Consider the following 15,760-nt stretch of genomic DNA (forward strand, 5'->3'; position numbering starts at 1 on the left):
GTATCAAATGATGCAGTTCCTTTTGAAGTTGAATGTTATTGGAGCATTTTTTGATTGGTAACAATTGGTAGAAATAGAGATATTTTAAGAATCTAGAAAACGAAATTAAAATTACTAGATATCAGATTGCTTACCTTACGTGCTATTCATTTGAATAAGTAATAGTCCGTACTTTGTTTAAAAAACGTGTTATAAATCAATAAAAATTTATTTCTCAGAAAAAAAAAGTAAATTAAAAAAATTGAAAAAAACTTTAACGTTTTGTCAAGCAAATCCTTATCAAACTGTACAAAAGTAAGGTTAAGCGTCTGAAAGAATGTCGATAGAAGAACAGTCAAATTTGCGTCTAGGACCTGATTCTAATATCATTTATCCGATTCAAGTACAATATTGTGGAAACTGCTCTCTTCCCATTGAAGTAAGATAATTTTTTATAATTCAAATATTTTATATATGAAATTCATATTGTATGACAAAATAATAATCTTTGGATTTTTTAAATTTAATGTTTGTATCACAGTATTGTGAATATTATCCAGAATATGAAAAATGTAAGCAATGGCTAGAAAGAAATTTACCAACAGAATTTGAAAAAGTTAAATTAGGTAAATATAATTTTTATATTTATAAAATCATTCCCATAGTTATTTATAAATTATAAATTTTACTATTTTATTATAATTTTAACTATTTATATGTAGTAGAAGATAATAATACAGAAGTAGGTGGAGGTGAAGATGAAAAAAAAAGACAAAAACGTGGTGGTAAAGGTATGCTTAAAACAAAGAAAAAAGAAGATGTACCAAAATTAGTGACTGTATCTAGAGCACCTAGAGGAAAAAAGAAATCAGTTACTGTTGTTACAGGTCTTAGCACTTTTGGTAATATAAAATGTTTATTTAAATTTTATATTTAAAATAATTGTAGCTGTTAAATTAAAGTTTTATTTATATTAATTTATAGATATAGATTTAAAAGTAGCTGCAAAATTTTTTGGTAGTAAATTTGCATGTGGATCTAGTGTAACAGGAGATGATGAAATAGTTATACAAGGAGATGTGAAAGATGAATTATTTGAAGTAATTCCAGAAAAATGGCCACAAGTAAGAGTGATATATATTATTATATATAATTAATATATACATTATATATATAAATATATATATATATATACATATATATACATATATATATATATATATTATTATATATAATTAATATATACATTATATATATAAATATATATATATATATACATATATATACATATATATATATATACACATATATATACATATTATATAAATTATAATATTTAATATTTAATATAACTTCAGATTGATGAAGATTCTATAGATGATCTTGGGGACCAGAAGAGATAATGAGTCAACCAAAAATTTATTTGCATAATGTATTTAATATTATACCATTTTCATTTCTTTATTTGCTATAAATAAAATGTACATAAAATATATAAAATGTTTTTAAAAAATTTGTAAAGTTAAAATAGAAAAACCATATTATCCATCTTGTTCATTTTCATTTAAATAATTTGCTACTACTTGAAGTAAAGAATCTACTTCTTCATCAGTCAAACGATCTTCACTATCTTCTACAATCTAAAAAATATATATATATAAATTTTTATTACATATTTTTTACAATATATATTAGATATATTATATTATATTTTAGATATATTACCAGTTGTATTTCAAGAGGTGTTTTAGGACATACATTCAAAAGAGTTAATATTTCACATTTTGTAAGTTTGAAAGGTTCCATTGCTCTTAAAAAGTCTTTAATTTTTTCTGGAGACTGAATTTTACATGAAGTATTTTCTAAATATCTGATAGTTTGATATGTTATACTTGCTAATTGATTTTGTTTCATTTTTTGTTTTTTATTTGCTTTTATACTCTGTAGAATATTTAGAACTTCATAGTTACTTAAGTATGCTGAACATTCCTTAAGTCTAAAATGAAATTTATTTCTATTATTTTTAATTTTTATTCATTAAAATAATTATAAATATAAAAAATAAGTACTTACACTTCCATATTGAATATTTAAACAATATGTATTAATACTTCTTATATCTTTAAAAAATTACAACATAAATATGTGAGGTTATGTTACTAATATTAATATAATTTAAACATAATATAATGTACAAATTTATTAAAATTTATAAATATAATTTTTTACAAGGATATTTATTATAACAAAGAATATGTTACTAATTATTTAATAAAAATCTAAGATTTACAATCTTTTGATAGAGAGGGCGTATAGTTACAAAATTACTTTAGTGCGCATAAAGCATAAGATTTGAATTCCGCGCTTAATTATTATTTTTAATTACATATATATAGATAATTACATATTTTCTTTTTCACATAAAATTTATATTTTATGATATATAATATCTTTGAATATATTTAAAATAATTTATACAGAACAATAAAATTAATTTTCTAAGTAGTGTTAGTTATTATTCATTATTGTTATTAATTTCTTTTTAATGTATGTGATAATTTTAATAAAAATTTAATATATAATTTTGATTTGAAAAAAAATGAATAATAAATAAAGAAATTTCGTTTTAAATTGTATTTGTGAATTCATTTATTTTTAATGCATACAAATTTTTAAATTAATTTTAGAGTTTTGAAATCGATTAAGAAGCCATTCAAAGAATATATATATATATTCGTTATAATCACTTTTACGGAATGGTTTGTCTAAATAACATATTTAAATATATGAAGATAGTATAGCTATTTAATTTAACATACAAAATGTGCATATATGATATGCGTCCTATGATTCATAATTGACTGTGGTTATTTTATATCTTATAAAAATGTAAGTTGATTAATCATAGTTTTTAAGGGCTTTTAAATCTCTTCGATAATTATAAGAATAAAATATATTAATTATGTTTATAATATTATTTAATATATTTAATATTTATAATATTTAGAATAAATTATTTAAAAAATAATATATATATGCAATACATACAAATGAAAAATAGAAATATTTTTTTATATTTTTTCTTATAATTTAATTATTTATTTAAAATAATAATATATAAATATAATAATAATATATAAAAATAAAAAATAAAAATATAATAATAAAATTATTATTTATTATTTTAATATAATGAATATATAAAATAATTTATTTTTATTGAAAAATGTATTATAAAATTTTATTATTAAAAATTTTTTAAATATTTTATTTTAATTGTAATTATTTTTTTTAATTGAAATAATTTTTAATAAAATTATATTTAAAATTGCATTTATTATTAACAATGATATGATAAAAAATATATTTAAAAATATTATTCTCATATGAAATTCTTTTCATATCATTGTATATTTTTCTTTAAATTTTTTAAAAAATAAAATAAAAAAAAATATTTCGGATGATGTTATAACTTGTATGAAATTTTATATTTTTTTATGAACAAATTTAAAGAAATTTTAGGTTACGAGTTACGGGCACCTGATAGCATAGTCACATGCCTATGAATGAACACGACCTCTGTGCGCGATTGTCTGACATTTTGCGAAGGTAACTGTGAACTGAGTGCGTATTCCCTTGTTTTGTATTTTCGATATACTCGACCATCAGTGTCGTGGTACGAGTTAATGATCGATGTGATTTATAAGAGTGGACAAAATGTAGATCGATGTTATTTGTGTTGTCAAAAGCATTGTTGCAAAAAAATAACTATACCATACGAAAATTCTACGGAGCGCAAAATTTCTTATAACGCGTATCGATCTCTCCGCAGGCAATGCATCTTTCTTGCCTGTGCTATGTTTATAAACTGTTGACCTTGCTTGTCGAAGATCGATGAAAAATCCTCGATCGCCGAAAAATTACAATCAAGAATGGAAATTGTCGGCGATTACGAATACAATACGAAAGATCTGATAGGTCACGGCGCATTCGCTGTGGTCTTCAGAGGTAGACATCGTAAAGTGAGTCTTCCTGTTTTTTCTTTTTTTTTCATGAAAACAAATATGATCACTGATAAAATTATTCATTCATATATTGACTATGAGAGTTATATGTATTTTTTTTCTTTTTAGAAACCAAATTTTGTAGTGGCAATCAAAAGTATCACGAAAAAAAGTTTGGCGAAATCACAGAATCTGCTTGGAAAAGAAATTAAGATTCTGAAGGTTTGAAGTTGATATTTTTCTTTATATTCTTTATAATTGTATTGTATTTATTTTTAATAAGATAAATGTCAGTGTTTTATTTGATTTACATTATATATACAAAAATTGTTTTTATTTAATATATAAAATAGAATTTTTTTTATATATTATTTATTTAAAATAAATTATAAATGCATATCTATTTATTTATATAGATTTATTATATAAATTTTCATTTTATATTCATAATTAATAATAATAATTATATTATATCATTATAATATTAATTATTAATAAAACATTATAATTATAATATATATATATATATTTTATTATAATTTACTATAATAATTTAATATGTAAATTTTTTAGAAAAAATAAGAATCATCTATATGATAAAAATTTGTTATTTCAATCCATATATTATTTTAATATTTTAATATTTTTTCTTTTATTTTAATAATTATGTAATACAATTCTTTACTTAATATTATGTTTTAGGAATTAACAGAATTACATCATGAAAATGTTGTTGCATTGTTGGATTGTAAGGTTAGTATAATAAAAATTAATATATAATATTGATATTAAAAATAAAATATTTATATAAATATTATATATTAATAATTAATATTGATATAATTTTTTATTGTGAATTTATTGTTTAGGAGTCTAATTATAATGTCTTCCTCGTTATGGAATATTGTAATGGTGGGGATTTAGCCGATTATTTAAGTGGTATGTTTTCTAAAAAATATATTATTAAAATATTTGAATATCTACTAAAGCAATTGTATTTAATCTATTTCATTTTTCATTGATTTTTTTTTAGCAAAAGGCACTCTTTCTGAAGATACTATTAGAGTGTTTTTAAAGCAATTAGCAGGTGCAATGAAAGCATTACATGCCAAAGGTGTAGTCCACAGAGATCTTAAACCACAAAATATTTTACTCAGTCATAATTGTGGTAAGGCTTGTCCACAACCACATCAAATAACATTAAAAATTGGTAAATATTTATTCATTTTCTTTTTAATTTAAAGATTATTGAAAATATATTTAAAAATTATTAAAATAACAATATAGCATATTATTTTTTTGTTATTAAAAAATAAAAATTTTTAAAGCATGTTATTTAATTTTCCAGCGGATTTTGGTTTTGCTAGATTTTTACAAGATGGTGTAATGGCTGCAACATTGTGTGGTTCACCAATGTATATGGCACCAGAAGTTATAATGTCACTTCAATATGATGCAAAAGCAGATCTTTGGTCTTTAGGAACAATAGTTTTTCAATGTCTTACTGGGAAAGCTCCATTTCAAGCTCACACGCCTCAAGCTTTAAAATTATTTTATGAAAAAAATGCAAATCTTGGACCTAAGTATGTTATATGTATCATATCTTTATCATGAAACAAAAATTGTATTTTATTATGTTTTAATTTCTTTTATTTTAGAATTCCTCCTGGAACTTCACCTGAACTATCAGATCTCTTAATGGGTTTATTAAGACGTAATGCTAGAGATCGTATGCCCTTTGATGAATTTTTTGGACATCCTTTCCTTCAAGGTTCTAGAGAAAATCCCAGTCCAGTTCCTGCTGAACTCCCTGCTTCTCCAGGAACATTAACAATTCAAGAAGGAACTACAGTTATAAGATCAGAACCAGAAACAACTAGTCCGTGTTCTAGTCCTGAAGATGACTTTGTGCTTGTACCAAGTGATCTCAGTAGTGACACAGACAATAATCCTAATACACAACAAGTAAAGTATGTATTTTAATAATAACACAATAATATTTTATAATATATTTTTATCATTATTATACATGTAATATTATTATTAATTAATTAGGTATATTAAACAAGCTAGTAGAGAGGCAGTGAGTCCACCACGACCATGTTTTCTTCCTATTTCGGAGCCAATTCCTGTTCCATCACAAAGAAGTATTGCACAACCATCATCTCCTTCTACTAATATAAGATCAGGAAGCAGTGTTGTTCCTCGCTCGCAACCAATAAGCATGAAACGCAGTGTGGATACTCATAGAAGTCATGCTCCTGATATTGGCTCTCTTAGTCCACCTAGTGTTCAATTTGTAATTGGTACACCACCCAGTAGAAGGTATATAAATATTATATTAGTATAGATTGTTTTATAATTCTTTTTATATTTTATTTTATATTATTTTATAATTATGATTTTATAAAATGATATATGTATTATTATTTAAATTTATCACACTGGTTATTTTTAGATTGAGTGAAACACCTCCACCGCCAAATACATGGCAAGTTAGTCCTGTTGCAAGGCATTCACACACTTCGAGTGGAACGTCTCCATTACGGCGTTCAACTGGAAATAATAGTGCATCCTCGCCACTGTTAACAGGACCGTTAGCAGTATTAGGTTCTCCTACATCAAGAGCATTTCAGGATAATAACAACACATTGAGGCATTCACCAGTTATTCCTTTTGGTACAAGAGCAGTTACTCTTCCTGAAATATCTGGTAAATAATTATAATATAAATAACTATACATATAAATATTTTATAATAAATTCGTTAATATAATTTATATTTATTTATTAAATTTGTAGAAGCGGGTAATTTTCAAAATCTTCTACCAGAAGTAAATCCTACGATAACAGATGATCGACCATTGACATTCATTGCACCTGAACTTCCAGAAGAAACGCTTTTAGAGCGAGAACACAACGAAATATTAGCAAAATTAAATTTTGTTGTTGCATTATGCGAATGTGTATGTGAAGTAGCAAGGACAAGAGCAGGACCTTTAGGTGCACCCTTGGGTGGTATTGAACAAGCAAGCACTGCTGCAACAAGAAGAAGAGCAGAACAAGTAATTTTACTTGTTAGAGCTCTTCAGTGGCTTAGTTCTGGATTAAGTCTAGCAACACAACAACTTAAGGCTGGCAGGTTACAGCCAACTGCCAGTGTAAAAGAAGGTAATTTTCATTTGTTAATAATTATTATATATATGACATAATAATATCAAAAATAATTATATTTTAGTTGTAAATACAATGAATGAAAAATTCAGAACGTGCCTCACAGAATGTAAACAGCTCAATAGTGTAGGGCTTCTTCATCAGACAGGAGCTACTGCGGATAAGATTCTTTATAATCATGCCATTCAAATGGTAAGTATATGATTAATTTTTTTTTTTTTATAAATAAGTTAAATGTATTTATTTCTAAACTATTTTTTTATTTAACAGTGTCAATCAGCAGCACTAGATGAATTGTTTGGTAATCCTGCAGAATGTTTTCAACGATATCACACAGCACAGATATTACTGCATTCTTTATCACAACATGTCAGCCACAGTCAAGATAGAGCTCTTCTTATTAAATGTAATTTATTATTTTTTTTAACAAAAAAAAAATGTTAGAATTTTTTACTTTAGAATTAATTTTTTTTTTTACTTAATATCATATTTTAAATCAAAAAACATATATACATATACATGCGCATTTGTTTCATTATAGATAAAGATGCTGTTGAGAAACGTTTATATGTACTTCAACAACAAGGCTACATTTATGCAACAGATCCAACATAGCGCTTGTGAAAATTGGCAACAGACTGCAGTGACCCGCCCAAATCCATACCGTTCTCAATATCTCTTTTCTGTAAGATATTCTGCCCTATTCTGTATAAAAACTGTTAATTCATTGATCATTATGATCATATTACGAAGATTACATTGTAGAAATAAATTTAAAATTACATATATAGTAAATTTTGTTAGATCTTACACAGAATAGGGTAGATTACTCCATGAAAGAGTATGAAAGTGATTCTGTACAAGTTTCTTTATATGATTTATTAATGAATACGAATAATGAATTATATATATATAATATATATATTATATTATATATATATTATAATGTACGTATGGTTGATTAACTAACCTTTATTTCATATCAAACAATAAATATGTCTATACTAATAGCATTGTGCATTCAATGCAAGACAATTTCTTATTAAATAATAATGATATAATAATTGTAAAAAAAAAGTAAAATATTATTTTTATTAGATGATCTACATTAATATTATTTGATACAGAGATATCAAGTATATTATTCTTTCTTTTCATTTGCAGTTACTTCAATACTTGGTTTGTTATTCTTGTAAATTGCATAATTTAATGCTGTAGCAAAAGTAGTCCAAGCAAAATATGGAATAATCAAACAACCAGCATATGGATTTACATTATAAAATGCCACACCCATTGCTGCAGTACTTCCCCATAATAATATAATTTCATACAGAGCCTAAAAATATAAGAGGATGATATGATTAAAAATGTAATTAAAAAAAAAGATATACTTATTTATATCAAAATACCCATTTTATCTTGTGTAACCCAAAAAATAATGGTGACCAAGACCAATTTAATATTAAATTAGTTCCATAAATAGAAAGAGGTAATATTGCATTTCTAAAACCATCACCATCTCTCCATACTAAATATGAAGAATATCCTATTGTGCAATAAAGAGTTGTCCAGGCTGGAGCAAATAACCAGTTTGGTGGAGTCCATGTTGGTTTTTTCAAAGACTATTAAGTATCATTCAAAAAGTTTATTTTATTAAATCTAATTATATTTAAAAACAATTTTAATATAATCAATTAATAGTTAAAAACATAAATTATAAAGTTTAAAAAGTATATATTATAATATATCATAAATAATATAACACAAATAATTTATTTTATTATAAAAACAATAATATTAATTTAATTTATTTAATAATGATATTATTATTATTAAGTTTTATAAATACATAAGATTTTTTTTTAAATTTGATAAAATAAAACTCAAGAATTAGATTTATTTAAATTTAATATTTATTAAAATTTTTATAATAGATAATTAAGACAAATAAAATTTAATTAATATAAAAATCAAATTATTACATATTACTTTATTATAATGCAATTAATACAAAAATATTATTTTTTTAATATAATTTTTATGCTTTGTTAAATTTATTATTTATAATTTTTAAACTATATTGATTAATTGATTTAATTACCTCATACCAAGGTTTAATATTTTTTCTAGAAAAATAGCTTCCGGCCCATCCTCCAATATTCGGATGAATAATAGCTATTGCGATACTTACTGGGCATTTTACAGGCATTTTTTAGAAAAAAAAATATTATTTAACAATATTATTAACAATAACTTAATATAGATAGCATAGAATATATATGAATAGACATATTACGACTGACTGTTTTTCCGTGTTGTGATTACTTATCTACTTTAAAGTGTATGTACTTGGATATCAGCACTTATATATTTTTATTTATATAATGCAATGACTAAGAAAAGTTGCAATATCATGTCTATAAAATGCAAATTTTAATAATACTAATGAGTATACAATTATCGTATAAAATGTATATATATACATATATATATATATATATATATATATATATATATATATACATATATGTATTTTCTTTGAATATATAATAAAAACATTATAAATTTATAATATATTAACTGCAATAAATGTAAAAAAAATAGCTTCATAATAAATTGAATATTTTTTTACAATAAATTATTTTTTTTTTTTAGATAAAGTTTAATATTTTCGTACTTAATAAACAATAAAGAAATATTAATAAATTCATTTAAAAATATAATTTTGCTACATGTTGTAAAAACTTGTTAATGAATGTTTATTCTATTTTTTACATTTTTAATAGCGTCAATGAAAAAAAAAACAAACACAAAATGCATGCACTCAAGCACATATGCATACTTATAATGTTAATAATTTATTATTTTATTTAATATTAAGTAATATTTATTTACATATATAATTTAATAAATATTAAGAAGATATAATATATATTAAGAAGAAATAAGAATTATATTACATAAATCACCATGCATAAAAATTATAAATAATAAAATTATAACTTTTAATAATATGAGTAAAAAAATATGAGTGTGCGTGAATTATATTATTTTAATTTAATTTAATTTAATTATCTATTATTATATATTATAATATATAATAATAAGCATACGTATGTACGAATATACATATACTTCTATGTAAATATGAAATTTTTTATATACGACTTTACATATGAAATCATTAAATTTCATTTTTTTTTTAATATATATATAAAATATATTTTATAATGATAAAAATTTATTTATTATCGTTTTTTAAATATAAGTTTAAATTTCAATTCAATCGATTTATATATCAATAACTGTAAAATATAATGTTTTAAACAATCAGTTAATTAAGAATTATATATAGAGAACTTTTTAATTTTTTTCATTATTTCTACATGAGTACTTTAAATAATATATAAATTTTATTTTTATTTTAAAAAACTTAACAATAAACACGCACAATTTTGATATATTATGTTAGTACTTACAAAAATAAATATTGGGTAATATAGGTAGAGTGGAAAATTTTTGTCAAGATATGAAAAGGAATACAAAAAGAATACTTCCAAAGAATTCATTTTCATATTGCAACAAGCTAGTACATTAAATAGATCTTGTGCTTGATAAAAATAATATTAATATATGTAATATATAATGAAAGAAAAATGTCAACTTATGGAAGAAAGAATTTTAAGATATTTTGTTTATTTTTTTTTTTAATCTATTCTTTGAATTAATTTATTATCTGTGTCATTTGTATTTTTTATAATTTTTTTCCTCCTTTTTGACATTTGTATTTTTTTTCTCACTTTTAAATTATTTTTTATTCATAAAACATTTATTTTGTATTTTATTAAATTGTTTATCATACTCGCCTCACAACAAATTTCTTATTAATTTTGTTTTTTCATATTTTTTTCTCCATTTGAATCTTTCTTACGTTCAAATTTAGAAGCAAATACTCCAGGAAAATGATATTTTACACGTTCTCTTAATTTTTGACGAATTACCATAATTGTTGTTATTGTATTACCTAGAAATAATACCAAAAACATTCCACTGAGGACTGAAACATGCCATGTAGCTTCTGAATGGGATATTAATGTATACAAGATATATGCATTGTACAACTGAAACATATATCCAACAAAAAGGAATGGTAATAAAAACGATAATCCACGCCACATCCATGAATGAAAACCTTCAATAGTAATATCCATATTATGTCTTTCACCTAATGCTTTTAAGCGATATAAAACACCTCGTTGATAGCAGAATTGTAGAGATTGTACTACACCTACAAATGAATATACTTAAAATTATTGTTAAAAAAAAAATTGTTTTAACATAAGCTTGAATAAACAACATACTGATATAAGCATTGAACCACAGAAATTGTTGTCTAAATGCATACCATGGCCCTGTATTAGGCCATACTAATAAAACACCAGATACTACAGTTGAAAGGAAATGATGAAATCTCCACCAACCTTTTATTCTTGAACCATTTACCTTTAATATACTTTCCCTTATTGTCAATGTACAATAATACCAAACTAAAAGGAACATGAAACTAAGTTCCAAAGTTCTGTAATATACATTATCAATTATTATAAATATATTTTTTTATATTCTACAAAAATAAATAATATATTACCTGATATTAGTTACTAGATTTAATACAGATAAAATAAAACCAATTACTGAAAGAACTAATTTAAATTTTTCATATTCATCTTTATACTTGAACCTAAAATATAAATGAATTGTTAAAAAATATATTTTATAATGCATTATCTTTTAGATAAATTATTTTTATGATATCCTTACTTATCACTTTTATTTAATATGGAAACATTAACATTGCCTAAAATAATTTGAAGATATGTGCCATTTGGTTTTGGTAAAGTTTGTTCTATTTCATGTAATTGCTGCTCTCGTTTTGTCATTTCTTTGCTTAATCCTTTTTGTGTTTCGCTTGCATGTAATCTGAGATTAAATATATAAATATAATACATTTATTTATTTAAAATAAAATATGTATACTTTTAAATTAATTACTTACTGTTTGAGTGATTTTGATATTACACTCATTCTGTAAGTTTGGTGAGAAATTCCTTTCAAACATTTTGTTTGAAGTTCAACTACTTCTTCTAATTTTGCAAGATATTCTTTGTTTAATGTCTGTTAAAAAATTAAATATTGCTATTGTTTAAGTACTATGTTGTTTAAATATTGCTGTTATTCAAGTAATTTTTAAAATAATTTATATAATATGAAAAAATTTGTGTAGAATATATTGATTGAAGAATGAAAAATAACAAAAAGTAACGAAAAAAATAAATGTTTTATATAGGATAATATTTTAAACTCATACGAAAAGATATATAAAAAAAACATTTAAGTTTTATAATATATTAAAAATAATTAAACTTTTCATATACCAATTACGAGTATGGATAAATAAAAAATACACTTAACCTCACAGAAAATGGTCCAACGTGTTAATCATCGACAACATCAGTACCCAGGATTAACAAAAAATTATCTTACTTCTAATTCCTTGTAATCTTGTGCTAGGTCGTTCCAATCTTTCAAACAGGATTCAACATCGGTATCCATCGTAGTAAAAAAAAAGGGATGATAGCCAACAACTCACTAAAGATTCAGGTACGCAAAGATTTGTCGTAGTCGTATTACTACACTACTAATCAAGTAAGTTGTACTTCCTCGGGCATTTGACGACAGAGTGCTCTAAAGTAAAAAGTCATCTCTGTTCTGCTTTTTAAGCTCGACATATGATAAGAAAATATTTTGAATATTTGTAAAAAGAAATTATATTTATATATAATTTAATATATATTATTTAATATATATAATTTAATATATTTATATATAATTTAATATAATTAAATATTTATATAATTATATTTTATAATATCATTTAATTTGGATTTATTTTCAATATTGAAATTTAACATAATAAAATAAAATTTGTAATTTAACATATTTTATGTATATATATGTATGTATGTATGTATGTCTATATATTTTGATATATTTTTTAAAATATGTTAAAAATTTTTTTTTCTTTGAAAATTTAATTAAATAGCAATTTTAATAAAACACAACGTTATTAAAATACTAATTTTTTAATAGAAGATAATAATAATTTTAATGTTCCAAAAATTATAAAAATTTTCAATTATATTTTAATTATTTTTGAATATTCAAAAAATTGATTATTTTATTTTTATAGAATTTAAAATAACTATAATTATATTTGTTTAATAAAATTATTTATATTTAAATTATTTTTCATTAAAATTGGATTTTTCAACAAAACAGGATATTCATTTTATATAATTCAAGTGATGACAATTTCTTATATATATATGTTTCTTTTTATATTTACTTTTTAATTTAATTCAAATAAAGCTATATTTTATTAATTAATGCTATTATTGCTATTGTTTAAGTACTACGTTATTTAAATATTGCTATGTTATTCAAATAATTTTTAATTATTAATTAAAAATACCAAAGTTTGATATTAAAATGTTTTTTGAATTCTTTAATTTTATAATGTTTATTTACATAATAATATATTGTATAATAACATATTGTTATGTGTACTTTTAATTAAATAAATGTTTCACGTTCGTCGATAATGACATGTTTATCGGTCGGGCTATTATGTAAATTATTAATCAGAAATTTTCAAACATATAATATAATCGATTAAATTTACTCGTATCCTGTTGTATCGTTGAATACGCGAATTTTTTCACGGTCGTTGACCAGACAACTCCACCGATCTGCAAAGAAAAAAATACTTTGCATTCTTTGGTAAACATGTTTCTTTATTCGACTATCGTACTTCATTTTAGAATTTGTTGATCTTCAGATCTGATAAAAAGTCTGACCTATGAACCTATTTTATCTTCTCTTGATTTTCATGTATACATAATATGTATTTTTAGAGAATCAATTTCAAAAATGAACTAAAAATAGAAAGATGTTTTTAAAAAATTTCTTAAAAATAAATTTTTAATAATATATAATTAATATTTTTTCTCTTTTATTTACAATAGACATTAAATTATTATCAAAAAATTATTTAATAATTCTTATAATAATTACAATATATTTTAATTTTATTCATACTTCATAATAATGTTCTTTAATATTTATTTAATTTTCTTATTAATTTTCTTTAATTAATTAATATTTCTTCTATCATCCCACATAATTGAAAACAATTTTTAATTTATATTTAACATATCATATGCATAAGTATTATTTCTTCCCTAAGCAATATTATTGAGAAATTAATGTGTATTGTATAAAATATGTATTTATAAAATAAAAATGCATTATGTAAAACGATATTAAAGAATCAATAAGTTTTAGTGACCTGTTTTATAGTGAATTTAAAATACGAATGTATTATTTATGTTATGTATTATTTATGCTATAAATGCTATCATTTTATTCAAAGTTTTCTGATATTATTCAACTTTGCGAATAGAAAATTTATAAAAAAAAAATTTTATTTATTATTTATTAATATACTTAAAAACATTATAGTTTAGTATAAAAAATGTGTTTTATAATTCTAAATTAAGAAAAAAAAATATATTTTTCTGGAAAAAAATAGGAATTTCAAAATATAAAAGTACAAAAAATTATTAATGTTTTATAAAATATTTAATAAAAAAAAATAAAATTAATTTTAACTAATATTTCGTAAAAAATTCTTAATTTTTTTAATATTTTAGAAAAATTATAATAAAAATATAAAAAATTGTTATTTAATATTCTTATTTTAAACAATATATTAAAAATAGATATAAAATCATAGTTATTGCTTTACAAATAATAATAATTATAAAATAGATATAATATATTATTATATTAATAATAAATTTATTTCTATGTTTGAGTGAAATTTTATATAGCTCATAATCCTTTATTCTTAGAATCTTACATGTGATCCCCACTCTATAAGAAATTTCAGCAGGAGATTTAAATATCTTCGAAACTGTTAAACAGAGACCAGTAGTCGGGCGTCATGGATACGAGATAACCACGATTAATTCCTAAAAATTTATTAGTGTTTATCAGTAATTAAAAAATTGAATAGTGATGAAACTCATGAAAAATGAGTTTTAATTTAGATGAGTTTTAATTTTATAATTTTGTTTCAAATAATGAATATGAATTTAATAAAAATCAATAAATATAAATACGATATTTTAAAAAAATTCAATGATAACAATTAAAAATAAGTTTCAGTGAATATAAAATTAGTGAATTTATAAAAAGTTAAATAAATGTTATATAAAAAGAATTGCATAAGTATATAAGTATATAATAAAATTTCAATCTTTTTTAATTGCATTTTATTATAATTCTTGTTCGATTATTATATAAATTTATAATTGATATATAAGAATTTGATATATTTCAAAAAATACTACTACTATTCTTTGTTAATATATATATATATATACATATATATATAATATAATTATTTCTCTAATATCAGCAACGTTTCAATTATCTATTTAATATACAATTTATATTATAAAATAATTGTTCAAGTAATAT

General features: G+C 21.6%; 5 protein-coding genes across 7 annotated transcripts; 2 read left to right on the forward strand and 3 right to left on the reverse strand.

Annotated features, from left to right (window-relative positions):
* Window positions 1-89: 89 nt before the first annotated feature.
* LOC552539 (density-regulated protein homolog) lies at window positions 90-1,391 on the forward strand. Of its 2 annotated transcripts, none has more exons than XM_624915.5 (5): window positions 90-418; window positions 521-605; window positions 702-881; window positions 964-1,103; window positions 1,338-1,391. In XM_624915.5, the coding sequence occupies exons 1-5, from the start codon at window positions 317-319 to the stop codon at window positions 1,380-1,382; spliced, it is 552 nt and encodes a 183-aa protein (XP_624918.2). In that variant the 5' UTR covers window positions 90-316; the 3' UTR covers window positions 1,383-1,391. The 2 variants fall into 2 exon arrangements, with proteins under 2 accessions (XP_624918.2, XP_006563989.1); XM_006563926.3 differs by having other exon boundaries at window positions 705-881.
* An 8-nt stretch (window positions 1,392-1,399) lies between these two features.
* LOC724343 (DNA-directed RNA polymerase III subunit RPC9-like) lies at window positions 1,400-2,316 on the reverse strand. The gene is made up of 3 exons (XM_001120164.5): window positions 2,053-2,316; window positions 1,705-1,975; window positions 1,400-1,619 (listed from the first exon to the last, which is right to left on the reverse strand). Exons 1-3 carry the CDS (start codon window positions 2,058-2,060, stop codon window positions 1,521-1,523), a joined length of 378 nt encoding a protein of 125 aa, XP_001120164.2. The 5' UTR covers window positions 2,061-2,316; the 3' UTR covers window positions 1,400-1,520.
* A 1,224-nt stretch (window positions 2,317-3,540) lies between these two features.
* Window positions 3,541-8,233, forward strand: LOC552571 (serine/threonine-protein kinase unc-51). Its single transcript, XM_624947.5, has 13 exons — window positions 3,541-4,001; window positions 4,113-4,205; window positions 4,686-4,736; window positions 4,853-4,922; window positions 5,017-5,193; window positions 5,332-5,566; window positions 5,642-5,953; window positions 6,039-6,308; window positions 6,442-6,695; window positions 6,785-7,153; window positions 7,221-7,348; window positions 7,427-7,562; window positions 7,698-8,233. Exons 1-13 carry the CDS (start codon window positions 3,912-3,914, stop codon window positions 7,769-7,771), a joined length of 2,259 nt encoding a protein of 752 aa, XP_624950.1. The 5' UTR covers window positions 3,541-3,911; the 3' UTR covers window positions 7,772-8,233.
* On the reverse strand, window positions 8,218-9,523 carry LOC413997 (translocator protein). Its single transcript, XM_397432.6, has 3 exons — window positions 9,258-9,523; window positions 8,566-8,778; window positions 8,218-8,492 (listed from the first exon to the last, which is right to left on the reverse strand). The coding sequence occupies exons 1-3, from the start codon at window positions 9,363-9,365 to the stop codon at window positions 8,298-8,300; spliced, it is 516 nt and encodes a 171-aa protein (XP_397432.2). The 5' UTR covers window positions 9,366-9,523; the 3' UTR covers window positions 8,218-8,297.
* Window positions 9,524-10,706: 1,183 nt separating this feature from the next.
* On the reverse strand, window positions 10,707-12,897 carry LOC552590 (transmembrane protein 120 homolog). 2 transcript variants are annotated; one of them, XM_006563928.3, is made up of 6 exons: window positions 12,701-12,897; window positions 12,213-12,331; window positions 11,978-12,136; window positions 11,805-11,897; window positions 11,518-11,735; window positions 10,707-11,444 (listed from the first exon to the last, which is right to left on the reverse strand). In XM_006563928.3, the coding sequence occupies exons 1-6, from the start codon at window positions 12,767-12,769 to the stop codon at window positions 11,041-11,043; spliced, it is 1,062 nt and encodes a 353-aa protein (XP_006563991.2). In that variant the 5' UTR covers window positions 12,770-12,897; the 3' UTR covers window positions 10,707-11,040. The 2 variants fall into 2 exon arrangements, with proteins under 2 accessions (XP_006563991.2, XP_016766962.1); XM_016911473.2 differs by having other exon boundaries at window positions 12,629-12,869.
* Window positions 12,898-15,760: the final 2,863 nt, after the last annotated feature.

Source organism: Apis mellifera, linkage group LG3, assembly GCF_003254395.2.
Source record: "Apis mellifera strain DH4 linkage group LG3, Amel_HAv3.1, whole genome shotgun sequence".
NCBI classification, from domain to species: domain Eukaryota; kingdom Metazoa; phylum Arthropoda; class Insecta; order Hymenoptera; family Apidae; genus Apis; species Apis mellifera.